This window comes from Capra hircus, unplaced genomic scaffold (assembly GCF_001704415.2).
Source record: "Capra hircus breed San Clemente unplaced genomic scaffold, ASM170441v1, whole genome shotgun sequence".
NCBI lineage: Eukaryota > Metazoa > Chordata > Mammalia > Artiodactyla > Bovidae > Capra > Capra hircus.
Window position 1 is genome coordinate 137,531 of NW_017190062.1, and position 18,449 is coordinate 155,979.

Sequence of the window (18,449 nt, forward strand, 5' to 3'; positions counted from 1 at the left end):
GATTTTACTTGTTTTTAAAGAAGGCCTGTACTGCTATGAACTTCCCTGTAGGAATGCTTTGGCTATATCCCATAGATTTTGTATGGCTATGTTTTCATGGTTCTTTGCCTCAAGGAATTTTTAATTTCTTTTTTGATTTCATTGTTGACCCATTGGTTTTTTAGTTATCATGTTGTTTAGCCTCCATGTAATCATTTTTTTACTCATTTCCTTTTCTGTGGTTGATTTCTAGTTTCATGTCATTGTGGTTAGAAAAGATAATTTCTATACTCTTAAATTTATTGAGGCTTGTTTTGTGCCCTAGTTTTTTGTCAGTCCTAGAGAATGTTCCATGTGCACTTGAAAAGAATGTGTATTCTGGGATTTTTTTGGATGTAATGTCCTGAAAATATAAATTGACTGTGACTGTTCTGTTGTTATCATTTAGGAATCTCTGTTGCCTTATTGATTTTCTGTCTCAAACATATGCCCATTGATATGAGTGGGGTGTTAAAGTCTCCTACTATCATAGCAATGAGAAGTCTGTGCACCACAATGAAGAGTAGCCCCTGCTCACAGCAATTAGAGAAAGCCCATGTGCAATAATGAAGACTCAGCACAACTAAAAATAAATACATAAATTATTTTAAAACTCCTATATATACCCAATATCAGTCAGTTTAGTCACTGTGACTAGACTGACCTTTGTTGGCAATGTATCTGCTTTTTAATATGCTATTTAGGTTGACCATAGCTTTTCTTTTCCTAAAGGAAATCAGTCCTGAATATTCATTGGAAAGACTGATGCTGAAACTGAAGTTTCAATACTTTGACCACCTGATGCAAAGAACTGACTCATTAGAAAAGACCCTGATGCTGGAAAAGATTGAAGGCAGGAAGAGAAGGGGACGACAAAGGATAAGATGGTTGGATGGATCACCAACTCCATGGACATGAGGTTGAGCAAGCTCTGGGAGCTGGTGATGGACAGGGAAGCCTGGCGTGCTGCAGTCCATGGGGTCACAAAGAGTCAGACACAACTGGGAGACTAAACTGACTGATATTGGGTATATATAAGTTTGTAAATAATTTATGTATTTATTTTTAATTGTGCTGAGTCTTCATTACTGCACATAGGCTTTTTCTAGTTGCTGTGAGCAGGGGCTGCTTTTCATTGTGGTACATGGGATTCTCATTGCTATGGCTTCTCTTACTGCAGAGCACCGGCTCTAGTCGCATGGGTTTCAGCAGATGTAGTATGCAGGCTCCATAGTTGCAGCTCTTGGGCTCCAGAGTGCAGGCTCAGTAGTTAAGGCCCATAGGCTTTGTTGCTCAGCAGCATGTCAAACCTTCTTGGACCAGGGATCAAACCTGTGGCCTCCGCATTGGCAGGTAGATTCCTATCCCCTGGACCACCAGGGAAGTCCATGTGTTTTTTAACACTGTGTAATGAAGCCTCCTTAAAAACTCAAAAGGATGGGGTTGAGAGCTTCCTTGTTGAACAAGAATGCATCCACATGCTGGGAGGGAACACACTGCAGTTCTGTGGGGACAGAAGCTCTTGTGTGTCAGAGCCAGCTGGACCTCACCCTGGTACCTCTTCACCTGGCTGCTTGTCCATCTATATCCTTTATAATAAACTGGTAAACACTGAAGTGAAATATCCTCCAAGCTCTGTGAGCTGCTCTATAAATCTGTTGAACCCAAGGAGGCATTGTTGGGAACCTCAGATGTGCAGCTAGTTGATCAGAAGCAGAGGGTGACAACCGGGGTTTGGAATAGGCATCTGAACAAGTGGGTGCAGTTTTGTGGGATTGAGCCCATCACCTGTGTGACTCCATGGCCAATAATTGAGCCATGTGTCCTTCCAGATGCCAATCAGAACACCTCTTTCCACTTCTGCGTTCCCCCATTTTAAGTGCCTAGTCAGAAGAAGCCACTTCAAATTTGTTCAGTGAGTCTTCTGAGAGAACTGGAGGGAACAGTGCATTGGAAACCGGGCAGACCAAACTAGAAGTCTTAAGTGGTTTACCTACACTCTATGGCCTTATAATCAAAACATATTCCAGTGGATACTGATGGTGTTAACATAAGGCTATTGAAGGAAGCCTGTTGACAATTGTCTGACTTCATGCAGTGGTTGAAGGGGGAGCAGTATTGAACAGGCCATTTGCTTTCCTCAGGTGCTAGAAACATCATCCCTCTACCACCCACCCCCCAAAAGGAAAACAATGACTTTTTAAGCAAAAGATTAGTCCATTCAGGCTGCTGTAACAAAAGACCATAAACTGGGTGGCTTAAACAACATTTATTTACATTTATTTCTCCAAGTTCTGGAGGCAGAAAATACAAGATAAAGGTGCTGAGATTCAGCGTCTGGTGATGGCCCTCTGCCTGATTCATAGATGGCAGCCTTCTCACCATATCCTCACGTGAAGGGACAAGGGAGCTCTCTGGAGTCTATTTTATAAGAGCACTAATTCCACTCATGAGGACCTTCCGCTCATGACTTAATCACCTCCAAAGGCCCCACCTCCAAATGCCATCACCTTGGGTATTAAGGGATTAGGATTTCAAGCCAAAACAGGGAGGATCCTTCCTCTCCTTTTTTAGTATGCTAGAGTCTACACTGCTGTGAACAGATAGTCCCTGATATTGAAACACCACTATTGTTTGAGACCAAGTGTTCTTTAAATCAGCATTTCTAAGAATTGCTGTAATGGATAAAAAATGCTTGCCTGGTAAGCTAAATTTGGGGAATACCAAGTTCCACAAAAATCAACAAGATTCTCTCCTGCAAGGCTAAAGCTTCTCATATGCTCATGTGAAGTATGATTCCCTGGAAAGGACAATTATATGTAATACTTGCCAACTCTACCAGCAAACCCCATTTTGCAGATAGTATCTCTTAAGGAGGCGAACATTCTCCTTTGGAGAAATGATGCCTTAAGAGACCCGGAAAATAGGGCTACATTCTCATAAAATCATTTCAATGTCTTGTGTTAATAATAAAACAATTTAATGAAACATTTTACTACATTTCAGTTCAGTTCAGTCGCTCAGTCGTGTCCGACTCTTTGTGACCCCATGAATCGCAGCATACCAGGTCTCCCTGTCCATCACCAACTCCCAAAGTTTACCCAAACTCATGTCCACTGAGTTGGTGATGCCATCCAGCCATCTCATCCTCGGTCATCCCCTTCTCCTCCTGCCCTCAATCTTTCCCAGCATCAGTGTCTTCTCAAATGAGTCAGCTCTTCGCATCAGGTGGCCAAAGTATTAGAGTTTCAGCTTCAGAATCAGTCCTACCAATGAACATCCAGGATTGATCTCCTTTAGTGTGGACTGGTTGGATCTCCTTGCAGTCCAAGGGACTCTCAGGAGTCTTCTGCAACACCACAGTTCAAAAGCATCAATTCTTTGATGCTCAGCTTTCTTTACAGTCCAATTCTCACATCCACACATGACCACTGGAAAACCCATAGCCTTGACAAGACGGACCTTTGTTGGCAAAGTAATGTCTCTGCTTTTTAATATGCTATCTAGGTTGGTCATAACTTTACTTCCAAGGAGTAAGCATCTTTTAATTTCATGGCTGCAATCACCATCTGCAGTGATTTTGGAGCCCAGAAAAATAAAGTCAGCCACTGTTTCCCCATCTATTTGCCACGAAGAGATGGGACTGGATGCCATGATCTTGGTTTTCTGAATGTTAAGCTTTAAGCTAACTTTTTCACTCTCCTCTTTCAAGAGGCTCTTTAGTTCTTCTTCACTTTCTGCCATAAGGGTGTTGTCATTTGCATATCTGAGGTTATTGATATTTCTCCCAGAAATCTTGATTCTAGCTTGTGCTTCCTCCAGCCCAGTGTTTCTCATGATATACTCTGCATATAAGCAGGGTGACAATATACAGCCTTGATGTACTCCTTTTCCTATTTGGAACCAATCTGTTTCATGTCCAGTTCTAACTGTTGCTTCCTGACCTGCATATATGTTTCTCAAGAGACAGGTCAGGTGGTCTGGTATCCCCATCTCTTTCAGAATTTTCCAGTTTATTGTGATCCAGTCAAAGGCTTTGGCATAGTCAATAAAGCAGAAATAGGTGTTTTTCTGGAACTCTCTTGCTTTTTCAATGATCCAGCAGATGTTGACAATTTGGTCTCTGGTTCCTTTGCCTTTTCTAAACCCAGTTTGAATAACTGGAAGTTCATAGTTCATGTATTGCTGAAGCCTGGCTTGGAGAATTTTGAGCAATACTTTACTAGCATGTGAGATGAGTGTGAGATGAGTGCAATTGTGCAGTAGTTTGAGCATTCTTTGGCATTGCCTTTCTTTGGGATTGGAATGAGAACTGACCTTTTCCAGTCCTGTGGCCACTGCTAAGCTTTCCAAATTTGCTGGCATATTGAGTACAGCACTTTCACAGTAAGATGCTTAAGAAGTATCAAACATCACAGACATACGCCACACTGTATGATTTGATTTTCTGCCCATCTCTCCAAGAGATCACACCACTATTGCATACGTGATCAAGCAAGCCCCAGACTTGGAACCATGACAAAGAAATGAAGCTGGTAACTTGGTGGAGACCTCCCCAGAAAGGGGAGGACTCAAATTTTGTCTGTAGGGTCCAAAACTGGCCTTAAGAAAGTTTCCCTCAGAGAAGAAACTGAGATCATCATGGAATACCAATGATACTCAGATCTTGCCAATCTATCCCTAAGACAATTTTTAAAATCCAATGGATGGCATTTCCCAAACTACAAAAAAGTAGATGTTCAAAGTAAGAGCCCAGTCTTAAAACCAGAAGGATGATGGAGGGGACACTTTGACAATAGTTAAGTGTTTTCAAAACCATGTAAGCTAGAATTATGGAAGTCATTCATCATGTTCTGGGTCCTGGCAGGTCCATTAGGCAGGGCTCTTACCCAGGTGACAGGCCACACGTGAGAGTGAATCTCCCACCCCGTCCTACTGATCAATGTCCCTGAGGCCAAGTGTCGGGATGTGGGAGCAGACACGTGACCCAGACGGGAGGTGGGAGGGATCTTTATCTGCATGTTATAATAATCACAGCGATGTGCATCACAGTCAGGTTGCTCCAATTTCAGCCATGCCGGCCATGAGGATACAGAGCCTTAGCAAGAATGAAGACACAGGAGTCTTATCTGTCAGCCCTGAGCAGGCAGTAGCCAGAAAGTGAACCCTGGACCCCTCTTCCCCTCCTCTGTGAACAGCTCCTCATCCAAGCTGGTCCCAGGGTACCCCAAGAGTGGCAGGAACAGCAGGCGCACAAGGGGGCTCAGGGGTGAGGAGTGAAAAGGGAGAAAAGCCGGCAGCTGTCAGAGGTGGCCAGGCCAGGACAGAGGGAAGGAAGCTCTGAGCAATGGGGAGCAGATGCCCAAACCTGGTCAAAGGGACAACTGGAAAGGCTTCAAGAGAAGTTGCCGTCTCTTCAGCCCCCATCACTAAAAAGGAGGCCCAGCACAATACTGGATTCTGGGCCCTGGAGGAAAACACATGCCTTGTTAAACAGGCCTTGCCAGTCACGGGCAAACACAGCATCAATGGGTGCAGCTGCCTAGTCCTGGCATGTTTCGCAGGAAGGGGCGGCAAGCTGCTCTGGGGGAAAACCACCCTCACTTCACCATCTGAAACCAAGCTGCTGGCAACAAGGCCTCCATTTAGTTCAGCTCAGTTCAGTCACTCAGTCGTGTCCGACTCTTTGAGACCCCATGGACCGCAGCACACCAGGCCTCCCTGTCCATCACCAACTCCCAGAGCTTGCTCAAGCTCATGTCCATCGAGTTGGTGATGCCATCCCACCATCTCATCCTCTGTCGTCCCCTTCTCCTCCCACCTTCCATCTTTCTCAGCATCAAGGTCTTTGCCAATTAGTCAGCTCTTCCCATCAGGTGGCCAAAGTATTGGAGTTTCAGCTTCAGCCTCAGTCCTTCCAATGAATATTCAGGACTGATGTCCTTTAGGATGGACTGGTTGGATCTCCTTACAGTCCAAGGGACTCTCAAGAGTCTTCTCCAACACCACAGTTCAAAAGCATCCATTTAGAGGCACCCCTAAAGGCCTGCGGGGATTCCACTAAGTGCCACCAGTGCTGTGCACCAGAGCCCTACCACTCTCCAACGTCAGCACCCACTTGGCACAGCTACCAGTGGTAGCCCCACACAGTAGGCAGAAGGCCAGGCCATTCTCACTGTACTATGATGAGAGCAACTTGTAATACTGACCTCAACCATACCAGGGATGACAGGGAAACCAGAGACAGGCCACCCACCCCCACCTGTAACCCAAAGGGGCACAGGGCACTTCAGTTTTTGCAGCCCCAGTATTCCATTGGTGTGGGTGGGGTCACATGAATCTAATAGTGGATCCATGTATTTATGATTTTTAAGAAGAGTTCTTACCGTTTAAGACACATATGAAAATATAATAAAGGGACACATCTGCTATTTGTTTCAAAGCCACTGATAAAACTGTATTTTGATGATCATTATAGGTGGGTCCATGGGAGTCACTGTACTTTCATATATATTTGAACATTTATATGTTTACATATGTCTAAGCATAAGAAAAAGTGAAAAATTTTTGAGTTCTTATACAAAAATATAGGACACTGTGGCTCATACCATTATGATTTGTATATAATCCACATATGTTACAAGCAAAACTACTTAATGTTGTCTTAAAATATTACAATAAGGAGAAAAATGCAAACGGATGAATTCTAAAAAATTCCACACATTCGCTAGTAGCTACAATTTCCAAATTCAAGTTACAAGGCAAATATTTTAAAAGGAAGGCATTGAAAACATACATTTTGCAAGGGATCACCTGCAAGTTTAAGAAGTAATTCCGAGTTTTCAGCATTCTCAGAACTCATCAAGTCTCAAAAATCCTGCTGATCACCCCATTTTCCACCTACTTTTCTATGACCTCATTACTCATATATTCAACAGACTGAGTATCTACTAAGTGCTTGACTCCATGTATACAAGTGAAGACACAGCCTTGCCTTTCTGCACTGCATATTCCAGACGGTAAAAGGTCATTACAGAAAAATGTCTTGTTTCTAAGGATGGGTGTGTGTATAAACTTGAATTCTAAAGATAAATTCGAAGAGTTGGGGTCATCATGAGACAGTAGATACCTCTGATGCTACTGTTCTAAATTTTTAATGCTTGGCAATGCCACCATTTTAAAACTCTGAATAAAGAAACAGAATTGACACAGAGGAGCTATGGGTTACCCCTGACGTTTTGACTGGAAGTAAAGAAAAGTTCACATTTCAAAGCTTCAAACCCTTTCTATTAAATAAAAACCCAAGAGCTTCTTCCCTATTACACCTAAAGTCACTTATTTTACCATCAATAAACCCTTTGGAAACAGCCATGAGATGCATTACCCTGTGTGGTGGAAAACATCCCTAGATAATATCTGAATGCCTTTAAATGATTCACTAAGTCTGACCATCCTAAATGTTATCGACTGCTTGGTTTCCCCAAAGGCCTTCCCACCAAACACAGCTTCAGCTCATCGTATGTCACTTTAGGACAAGTTCATTCCATATTCGGATTTTTCAACTGTCACACACTAAGAGTAGTTCTCTTTCTGTAATCTCAAATCTACTAAAAGAGAAAGTAGACACCACAATTGCAAATCTTTCAAGCTTAAAGGCCAGTGTATTCAGTTCCTTTCCATGCAAAACTTAACGAGGTATCTTATCTGCTTGCAAAGTCTTTTCCAAATCAAGTGTGGGGCAACCTTTGAAGATCCACTCGGTGTGTCATCTTGTCCTATGTTCTGGTAAGTATCTTACGCGAGAAAGGAATATACTTGCTGACCTACAGATTAGTCCCAGGGGAGTGTGCTAGATAAGCGCTAACATCTATGGTCTCTTCCATTGCCGTCAAGCTCACAGTGGGGCCGTTCTCAACTTGAACCACCAGATGCCTACAAAGCCACTCAGATACACCATGACAGGGAGGAGGAAGAGGAGGAGTTTTCTGTACTAGGGTGGAGGGGAGAGGCTGCTGGTTGGCAAATGTAGGACTCTTGGTGGTGAAGTCATCCCCTCTAGGATGCCATGCCCAGCAGAAAGCCTCCGAAAAAGCCACCAGTCACTAGAACGTTCTTCTTCACAAACGACACCACCTAGGAACAGAAGACAGCACAGTGGATTACTCAGCTGAGGACGCTGTTATTGGGGAGGATGGGGATCTGAAGGTGAACTGACGGGTCTTAGGCTAAGCTGCTGGCAGAGATCTCTCCTCCCAACCCGTCCACGCATTCCTCCCACCCACGATCTGCCGGGTCTAGCCAGACACCCTCCTCTGAAATCAGATTTTTTCTCTGATTCCCACAGCTTCCTGCCTCCAGTGAAAGGTCCCGCCTGTTTGAGACTCGGAGCCCTACTGCTCCCGCATATGCCCACAATCAACCTCCATCCGAAACTGCACTTGGCTGAGCAGGGCAGACGGACACCCTCTTCTCCCACACGCAAACACCACCTTAGAAAAGTGCTTACCGGGAACACACCCTGCAGCCTAGCTTACTTATTTCCTGAACCTAAGTACCCCCTCCCTGGCCTCCTTATTAGAGGCACTGTCTCTTGCCATCTGCCCTGGGGGGGGGGGATGAAAACAATCATACCATTTTCTGAAACACCTGCTTGCATTCATGCTTTTTACTAATGAGCCTCAACTTGTTACACCTTGGCTCTGAATCCCACCATCTGACTGCAACTGTTCACGCTGAAATCCCTGATGGCCTCCTGGTTGCTACACACTGACAATAGACTTGCTGCAAGAACAGCCACCCTCCCTCAGAAGAGGAAAGCAAAAACTCAGAGAATGAATGAACCGATTCCAAACCTTCTCATTAGTTTACAAGTGTTCACTGTTAAGTCACCAGGAGGTTCTAATCAAATATGAACAATATTATTTTTTATTGTTTACATTCCTGTATCATTAAAGAAGCTTTTGATAACCATGCATTATTTTTGTACATGTCCGAATAAAAAATAATTTAGAGGTGAAAAAAGTGCAACTTTTGTAACCTTGACTTTGAGGGGGATGGAAGGGGGAAGGACTATCTAAGTATGTGAGCCCCCTACAAAGGCCACCTGCCACTCTGGGCAATGGATAGCTTCGTTGTTTTGGTTTTTCATTTTACCAAAGTACAGGTTTTCTACAATGTTGGGCAAAGTTAGACACAGCAAAGTTACTCAGTTGTGCACATATATTCTTTTTTAAAATATTCTTTTCCATTACGGTTTATCCCAGAAGACTGGATGCAGTTCCCTGTACTATACAATAGGCCCGGGCTGGTACCCATCCAAAGAAACCAATAGTTTTTAATAATCTGTAGCTGCTAATCCCACACTCCCCTTCCCTCCCCCACCAGTCTGTTCTCTATTCATAGAGATATTCCTTTGTGTCATATCTCAGATTCCACTGATAAGTGCTATCATAGGGGATTTTTCTCTTTCTGACTTACTTCCCTCAGTATGATCATCTCCAGGTCCATCCGTGTAGCTGCAAATGGCCAAATGTCATTATCTTTTATATCTGAGTAGCATGGCAGCAATGGACAGCTTTGGCCAAGCACTTACCACCACACAGAGCTGTCCAGTATTTTCATATTCTGCTAAGTCATCTATGCCTCGTCTAACTGCTTTCCAACTTGCAAACATTTGCTGATGTATTCCTGGTCTCTTGGGTCCTTGCAGAATTAATCAGGCGCCTTCTTAACATCTTGATCCTGGTCTACTTCCTCCAGTTAAGTGCCTTTACTTATTTGCAGTATTTGAGAATTTTCTAAAGATCATAAAGACCTAACAAAATATAATACATCTTTCAAAAGAGACAGTCTTCTCCTGTCCCTCCAGTACCAGCCAATATAATCTGACCTGATTTTGTACACCAGATCAGGGATTAGCAAACTACAGCCCAAGGGCCAAATTTTATTAATATAATTTCGGTGCAACACAGCCACACCCACCTGCTTACCCATCGTCTCTGGCTATTTTTATCTACACCCTGGAATTCAATAGTTGTGACAGAGACCACCCAGCGTACAGAGCTGACAATACGTATCATCTGACTCTTTACAAAAAAGCTTACCAACCCCTGGGCTACATACTCTGGACACTTCAGAGATGGGTATGGACCCAAAAATATAACTCAAAATGATCAGAAAGGTCAAGTTGCTCAGTTATGTCCGACTTTTTGCGACCCCATGGACTGTAGCCTACCAGGCTCCTGTCCATGGAATTTTCCAGGCAAAAGTACTGAAGTGGGTTGCCATTTCCTTCTCCAGGGGCTCTTCCCAACCCAGGGATCGAACCTGGGTCTCCTGCATTGCAGGCAGATGCTATACCATCTGAACCACCAGGGAAACCCATAAAAATGATCAGAGTAAAACATACAGTAAAACATACATCCTCATCCTCCTCACTTCCTGACAAGAACTAGTTCAAGGGATGATCAACCCACATGTGTGCCTGCATCCCCAATAAGTCACCAAACCTTCTACTGGTCCCTTTGAAAATGCCTCTGAGGTAAAGATATTCCATCCCAGGCTGACATACGGGTATGTCTTCTCCATTTTTGTACAGACAAAGTTGTCTACACCCTTAGGCTGCACAGAAATAAAATGAAGCCTCACCTCCTCTGCTTTGCTCTTGACCTCTGTAGGTATCTGGTTGCTCTTGCGGATCTTCAGCTGTTCCTTGGCCTTCTTCATGTCCTTCTCTACACGCTGCCAGTCCACTTTGATGTAGCCAGTATGGTTTGCAAGCTTTAGTGTCAAAAATGACCGCAAGAGAGGAGAAACACAGGCTGGTTATTTCTCTTGTTCAGGATAAATTACTTAACTCCTTTATCAAAAACCCTTCTGAGTTTCTATTTTTTGGAGACATATGCCATCCAGTTTTTGGTACAACCATGATATTCGCTCCACAGCTCCTCATCATCTGTCCAATGTGCAAGGCCCAATCCCTGGCACCTGAAATTGACAGGCCTTCAATGACTACTGGCAATTCTTTTACCTTAACTCTTACCCACCTCGATAAAGTTTTAAGTTAGCTTAAAAAATACAATGGTAAATGAAAATCAGAACTGTAAGTAGAGAGATAAGGTAAAGAAACCTTAAAGCCAACATAAGCTAGATTTTCTTGACCATGTGAACAGAGCAAGGCTGTTAGGTAGTAATCACTTCTGCTCAGAAATCTTCTAGAACCTGGCCCCAAAGAGACTCCTCATGAGTGATTTCTTTTAAGCGGCACAGAGAGAAGCCATCCAAATATACCTACAGAATATGACTACTTCCCTTACTCAAGACAGGCACACACACAGACTTAGTGAGACGCATTTCATCACGAATGTGAGAAAAGGATAAGACTGATTCAGGCGTGACTTTTCCTGATGGACTAGTGTTACCCAGGGAACAAAGAAACAGCCAACCCTCCAAACATAAGACTTCTCTCCTTCCAATTTTGGATGATTGTACCTCTCTGGATAGCTCAAAATATCTGATACTGAAATTTTTCTCCACTGTCTTAGTCTTCTCCTGCACTGCTGCTCGCCCTTAAGTCTTCTAGTTAATGGCACCACCAACTAATCCATCACCCAAACCAGGCTGGAGAAAGTATTTGCAGTACACATCAATAAAAAAAAAAAAAACAAACATTAATACTGATAAAAAGTAAGATTCTTTTAGAGATCAGTAAGAAAGAAACCCACTTGAAAAACAGATAAAAGGCAACTCACAGAAGACAGTGGCCAACATAAGGGAGAAGTTCAACTTCGTAAGTAATCAAGGAAATTAACATTACAGTTAACAAGGTACCATAACTTTTTATCAGATTGGAGATAGATAAACTACTGAAAATGCAGTGCTGGGAAGGAGATAGGGCAATGGACACTCCTACCACACTCTTCCTGAGAGGGTTAAGTGGCAGCTTTGTAAGAGAGTGGTTTGGTTATATCCAGAGATAAGAGGCATCCAGGTGAGAAAGGAAAAAAAAAAACTGTCACTATTTGTTGACATGTTTCTCTATATAATTTCAAAGAGTCCAACAAAACCCCCAAATTCCTACACCTCCAAAAGTGAATGTAGCCAGGATCTACACTATTAAGATGAATACACAAAATCAACTGTATTAGCAATGTTAATGTTAGCAATATGAACTGGAAATGGAAAATAAAAGTTAAGATTTTACAAGAGTTGCAAAATAACTGAATGCTAGGTGCAAATCTACACAAAAATCATAGAGGATATATCTATGCTAAAAACGACAAAATGTTGACGAAAGAACTCAAAGATGACCAAGATAAATGGAGGGGCAGGCCATGTACACAGAATGGAAGACTCAAAATAGAAGTGATCAGGCCAGTGAAAGAAAGTAAAAGTCGCTCAGTCGTGTCCTACTTTTGCGACCCCATGGACTATAAAGTCCATGGAATTCTCCAGGCCAGAATACTGGAGTGGGTAGCCATTCCCTTCTCCAGGGGATCTTCCCAACCCAGGGGTCAAACCCAGGTCTCCCACACTGCAGGTGGATTCTCTGCCAACTGAGCTACCAGGGAAGCCCCAGATTAGGCCAGAGTTACTGCAAACCCAACCCCAGCAAGCTGTTTTAAAGCTATCTAAACAAGCTGCTTCTCAATCTGTATGAGAAGACAAAGAAATTAGAACAGCCAAATCACCCTACCTGATTTCACAGCAATCAAGACAGTGGGATATTGGAGAAGACACACAGAAGAGATGGACACAGAGAGTAACAGGCCAGAATAAAAAGAACAGTAACAGAAAACATAATCAAAAAACAGGCAAGAGACCTGAATAGATACTTCACCAAAAAGGAGCTCTGGACAGCAGATAAACACATAAGATGATGTCCAACATCAGGAGTTGTATCATTCTGAGTCCAACCGAGAGAGCTTTAGGACTAAGGGTGAGTGGCTGAGGAAAGGCATAAGAGCAAGGCAAGCTCTTATAAGGAATAAAACTGAGCCACAGATGGACAAGATTTATACGGAAAAAATAAAATTCTAGGCAAAGACGCTACAAAAGACCGAAAAAAATGGAGAGACAGTCTGTGTTCACACCTAGATGATGCAGTCTCATAAAGGATTTTAATTCTTCCCCAAATTATCTACATGGTTCCCATGCAATTCCAATCAAAATGGAAACAAAGTCTCTGAAAGGAATTCACAAGCCTGTGACTTAATTTTAATATATTTTTTAAATTTTTTATTTATTTATTTTACTTTATAATATTGTATTGGTTTTGCCATACATTGACAAGAATCCACCATGGATGTACATGTGTTCCCCATCCTGAACCCCCCTCCCACCTCCCACGCCATCTCATCCCTCTGGGTCATCCTAGTGCACCAGCCCCGAGCACCCTGTATCATGCATCAGAACTGGACTGGTGATTCGTTTCACATATGATAATATACATGTTTCAATGTCATTCTCCCAAATCATCCCACCCTCGCCCTCTCCCACAGAGTCCAAAAGACTCTTCTATACACCTGTGTCTCTTTTGCTGTCTCACATACAGGGTTATCGTTACCATCTTTTCTAAATTCCATATATATGCATTAGTATACTGTATTGGTGTTTTTCTTTCTGGCTTACTTCACTCTGTATAATAGGCTCCAGTTTCATCCACCTCATTAGAACTGATTCAAATGTATTCTTTTTAATGGCTGAGTAATACTCCACTGAGTGGATGTACCACAGCTTTCTTATCCATTCGTCTGCTCATGGACATCTAGGTTGCTTCCATATCCTGGCTATTATAAACAGTGCTGCAATGTACATTGGGGTACACGAGAACTGCCATATGACCCAGCAATCGCACTTCTGGGCATACACACCAAGGAAACTGTCCTAACGTTTAAATGGGAGAAGTGAAGGTACAGAGGCTGCCACAATGACCCTGAAGAATACGTGCAGGAACCTGTCTTGCTAACTATCAAGGACCAGCAAAGCACACAGAGTCCAATCCACCCATAGATGAATCTGCACGTATGATAGAGGCAGTGGTGCAAATAAAGGAAGACATTCGCGAAAGGCAGCTAGGACAGCCATCCAGAGATGAGAGGAAACTGGATCCTTATGTCAAATGACAAGCCCTGTTCTCCCCACACTGTGACTACCCTGTTGACAGACCCTTGTGTCCCACCTGCCACACGGTCTGTGATCACCCAGGAAAGATAATGACGAGCACCTCCTCACTCCTTGTTTCCTTCCGGGTTGTCACCATCCTTCCTTACTCTCACCCCTTTCGACACCAGGACAATGACAGCTGAATCCCTGGTGAACCCTGACCCACTGGGAGAAGTCACTCAAATTGCGAATCTCACATGGGACTACCTGCTAAAATGGGATCCCAGCACAAGTCTACGAACTATGGCTCCTACAGAGCAGGCATTCGCCAGCTCAGCTGTACCTCAGAAGCTGGAAAATATTCCAATAGACCAGCATGCTGGTGCTGGGCTGAGTTGCACAGTCCCGTCCGACTCTTTGCAACCCCGCGGACTGTGGCCCACCAGGCTCCTCTGTCCATGGGGATTCTCCAGGCCAGAACACCAAAGCAGGTTGCCCTGCCCTCCCCTAGATCTTCCCAACTCAAAACTGAACCCAGGCTCCTGCACTGCAGGCAGATTCTTTACCAGCTGAGCCTCCAGGGAAGCCCACAGGCTCTGAAATCAGATGGAGGTGGGTAGGCCAGGCCCCAAGCCTCGGTGTTGTGTCAAACGCCCAGGTTATTCCAATGTGGAGTCAGGTTTGCAAACCAAGTAAACAGGGGTGGCCTCAGGGAACCAGCAGGCAATTATTCAAATACAAACTCCAGGCCAAGGGACAGCACAGACCATCTGACCATAGGGTCATTTAGCCCTCATGTCTCACCAGCTTAGTGTCTAAGAATAAGTCAGATCACAGGGCGCTTGCATCACACTGGGGATTTTTGAAACCACACCTGCTTCATCTTTCAAGCAGTCTTAAAAACCCTGGAAGGGAGAGATGATAAGAAATACATACTCATGTTCCCATGTTATAAATGACAAAAGAATCCATCTCATGATACTTGATAAGTTGGACTCAAAAGGCCATCATCCTTTCAAAAATTACATGAAACTATTCAGTGTTACAGAGCCAGGGCTAGATTGCACCTCCCCCAGCTACAGCCAAGCATCCAGGAACATTTTCCGTACAGACCTGAAGCAGAAAAAATCCACCTCCCACAGCCGTTGCAGCCAGTTTTCCAACCTTCTGGAATATGAAACCTGTGCACCTACAAAAAACAAAGGGACCAGCTGTCAGAGAAGCACACATGTGGACTTCTGACAACATTCACGTCTTACCTTGGGACGATCGAGCCAACTTCCTGCTGCATAGGACATACAGCCAGTCCCCTCCAGAGGGAGGAAACGGCAGAGATTTGGAACTCAGGAAGACCCAGACTGAGATATTGGCTCTACCTACTTCATTCTGCGGTCTTGAGCAAATACCTTTATTTTATTTCTTAAAAAAAATTTTTTTTAATTTTAATTGGAGGCTAATTACTTAACAATATTGTAGTGTTTTCTGCCATACATTTACATGAATCAGCCATGGGTATACATCTGTTGCCCATTCTGAACCTCCCTCCCCATCCCATCCTTTTGGGTCATCCCAGTGCACCAGCCCTGAGCACCCTGTCTCATGCATCGAACCTGGACTGGCGATCTATTTCGCATATAATATTCATGTTTCAATGCTATTCTCTCAATCCTCCCACCCTTGCCTTCTCACACAGAGTCCAAAAGACTGTTCTTTACATCTGTCTCTTTTGCTGTCTCGCATATAGAGTGATCCTTACCATCTTTCTAAATTCTATATATATGTGTTAATATACTGTACTGGTGTTTTTCTTTCTGACTTACTTCATTCTGTATAATAGGCTCCAGTTTCATCCACCTATTAGAACTGACTCAAATGTATTCTTTTTAATGGCTGAGGCACAGTAGGGCCGAGAAGAGCTATTCCACGTTCAAGGTCAAGAGGGGTGGCCTTGAGGAGATACCCTTGTCCAAGGTAAGGAGCAGCAGATCAGCCATGAAAAGATATCCCATGTCCAAGGTAAGAGAAAACCAAGTAAGACGGTCAGCCATGAAGAGATATCCCATGTCCAAGGTAAGAGAAAACCAAGTAAGACGGTAGGTGTTGCAAGAGGACATCAGAGGGCAGACACACTGAAACCATAATCACAGAAAACTAGCCAATGTGATCACATGGACCACAGCCTTGTCTAACTCAATGAGACTAAGCCATGCTGTGCTGGGGCCACCCAAGACACATGGGTCATGGTGGAGAGGTCTGACAGAATGTGGTCCACTGGAGAAGGGAATGGCAAACTACTTCAGTATTCTTGCCTTGAGAACCCCATGAACAGTATGAAAAGGCAAAATCATAGGATACTGAAAAAGGAACTCCCTAGGTCGGTAGGTGCCCAATATGCTACTGGAGATCAGTGGAGAAATAACTCCAGAAAGAATGAAGGGATGGAGCCAAAGCAAAAACAATACCCAGTTGTGGATGTGACTGGTGACAGAAGCAAGGTCTGATGCTGTAAAGAGCAATATTGCATAGGAACCTGGAATGTTAGATCCATGAATCAAGGCAAATTGGAAGTGGTCAAACAGGAGATGGCAAGAGTGAACGTCGACATTCTAGGAATCAGCGAACTAAAATGGGCTGGAATGGGTGAATTTAACTCAGATGACCATTATATCTACTACTGCAGGCAGGAATCCCTCAGAAGAAATGGAGTAGCCATCATGGTCAACAAGAGTCCGAAATGTAGTACTTGGATGCAATCCCCAAAACGACAGAATGATCTCTGTTCATTTCCAAGGCAAACCATTCAATATCATAGTGATCCAACCCTATGCCCCAACCAGTAACACTGAAGAAACTGAAGTTGAACAGTTCTATGAAGACCTCCAAGACCTTTTAGAACTAACACCCAAAAAAGATGTCCTTTTCACTATAAGGGACTGGAATGCAAAAGTAGGAAGTCAAGAAACACCTGGAGTAACAGGCAAATTTGGCCTTGGAATACAGAATGAAGCAGGGCAAAGGCTAATAGTTTTGCCAAGAGAACGCACTGGTCATAGCAAACACCGTCTTCCAACAACACAAGAGAAGACTCTACACATGGACATCACCAGATGGTCAACACCAAAATCAGATTGATTATATTCTTTGCAGCCAAAAATGGAGCAGCTCTATACAGTCAGCAAAAACAAGACCGGGAGCTGACTGTGGCTCAGATCATGAACTCCTTATTGCCAAATTCAGACTTAAATTGAAGGAATTAGGGAAAACCACTAGACCATTCAGGTATGACCTAAATCAAATCCCTTATGACTATACAGTGGAAGTGAGAAATAGATTTAAGGAACTAGATCTGATAGACAGCATGCCTGATAACTATGGACAGAGGTTCATGACATTGTACAGGAGACAGGGATCAAGACCATCCCCAAGAGAAAGTAATGCCAAAAAGCAAAATGGCTGTCTGAGGAGGCCTTACAAATAGCTGTGAAAAGAAGAGAAGCAAAAAGCAAGGAGAAAAGGAAAGATATAAGCATCTGAATGCAGAGTTCCAAAGAATAGCAAGAAGAGATAAGAAGCCTCCCTCAGCGATCAATTCAAAGAAATAGAGGAAAACAACAGAATGGGAAAGACTAGAGATCTCTTCAAGAAATTTAGAGATACCAAGGGAACATTTCATGCAAAGATGGGCTCGATAAAGGACAGAAATGGTATGGACCTAACAGAAGCAGAAGATATTAAGAAGAGGTGGCAAGAATACACAGAAGAACTGTAGAAAAAAGATATTCATGACCCAGATAATCACGATGGTGTGATCAATCACCTAGAGCCAGACATCCTGGAATATGAAGTCAAGTGGACCTTAGAAAGCATCACTATGAACAAAGCTAGTGGAGGTGATGGAATTCCAGTTGAGCTATTTCAAATCCTGAAAGATGATGCTGTGGAAGTGCTGCACTCAATATGCCAGCAAATTCGGAAAACTCAGCAGTGGCCACAGGACTGGAAAAGGTCAGTTTTCATTCCAAGCCCAAAGAAACGCAATGCCAGAGAAATGCTCAAACTACTACACAATTGCACTCATCTCACATGCTAGTAAAGTAATGCTCAAAATTCTCCAAGCCAGGCTTCAGCAATACGTGAACCGTGAACTCCCTGATGTTCAAGCTGGTTTTAGAAAAGGCAGAGGAACCAGAGACCAAATTGCCAACATCTGCTGGATCATGGACAAAGCAAGAGAGTTCCAGAAAAACATCTACTTCTGCTTTATTGACTATGCCAAAGCCTTTGACTGTGTGGATCACAATAAACTGTGGAAAATTCTGAAAGAGATG

General features: G+C 43.4%; 1 protein-coding gene across 1 annotated transcript; it reads right to left on the reverse strand.

The window, feature by feature from the left end:
- Nucleotides 1-6,447: 6,447 nt before the first annotated feature.
- LOC102171414 (FUN14 domain-containing protein 2) lies at nucleotides 6,448-15,310 on the reverse strand (the record flags this gene model as incomplete). Its single annotated transcript, XM_018045041.1, is given in 3 exon segments — nucleotides 6,448-8,151; nucleotides 10,666-10,797; nucleotides 15,235-15,310. Coding segments are annotated over 3 exon segments (286 nt in total), but the record flags the coding sequence as incomplete, so codon positions are not given.
- Between the last annotated feature and the right edge of the window lie 3,139 nt (nucleotides 15,311-18,449).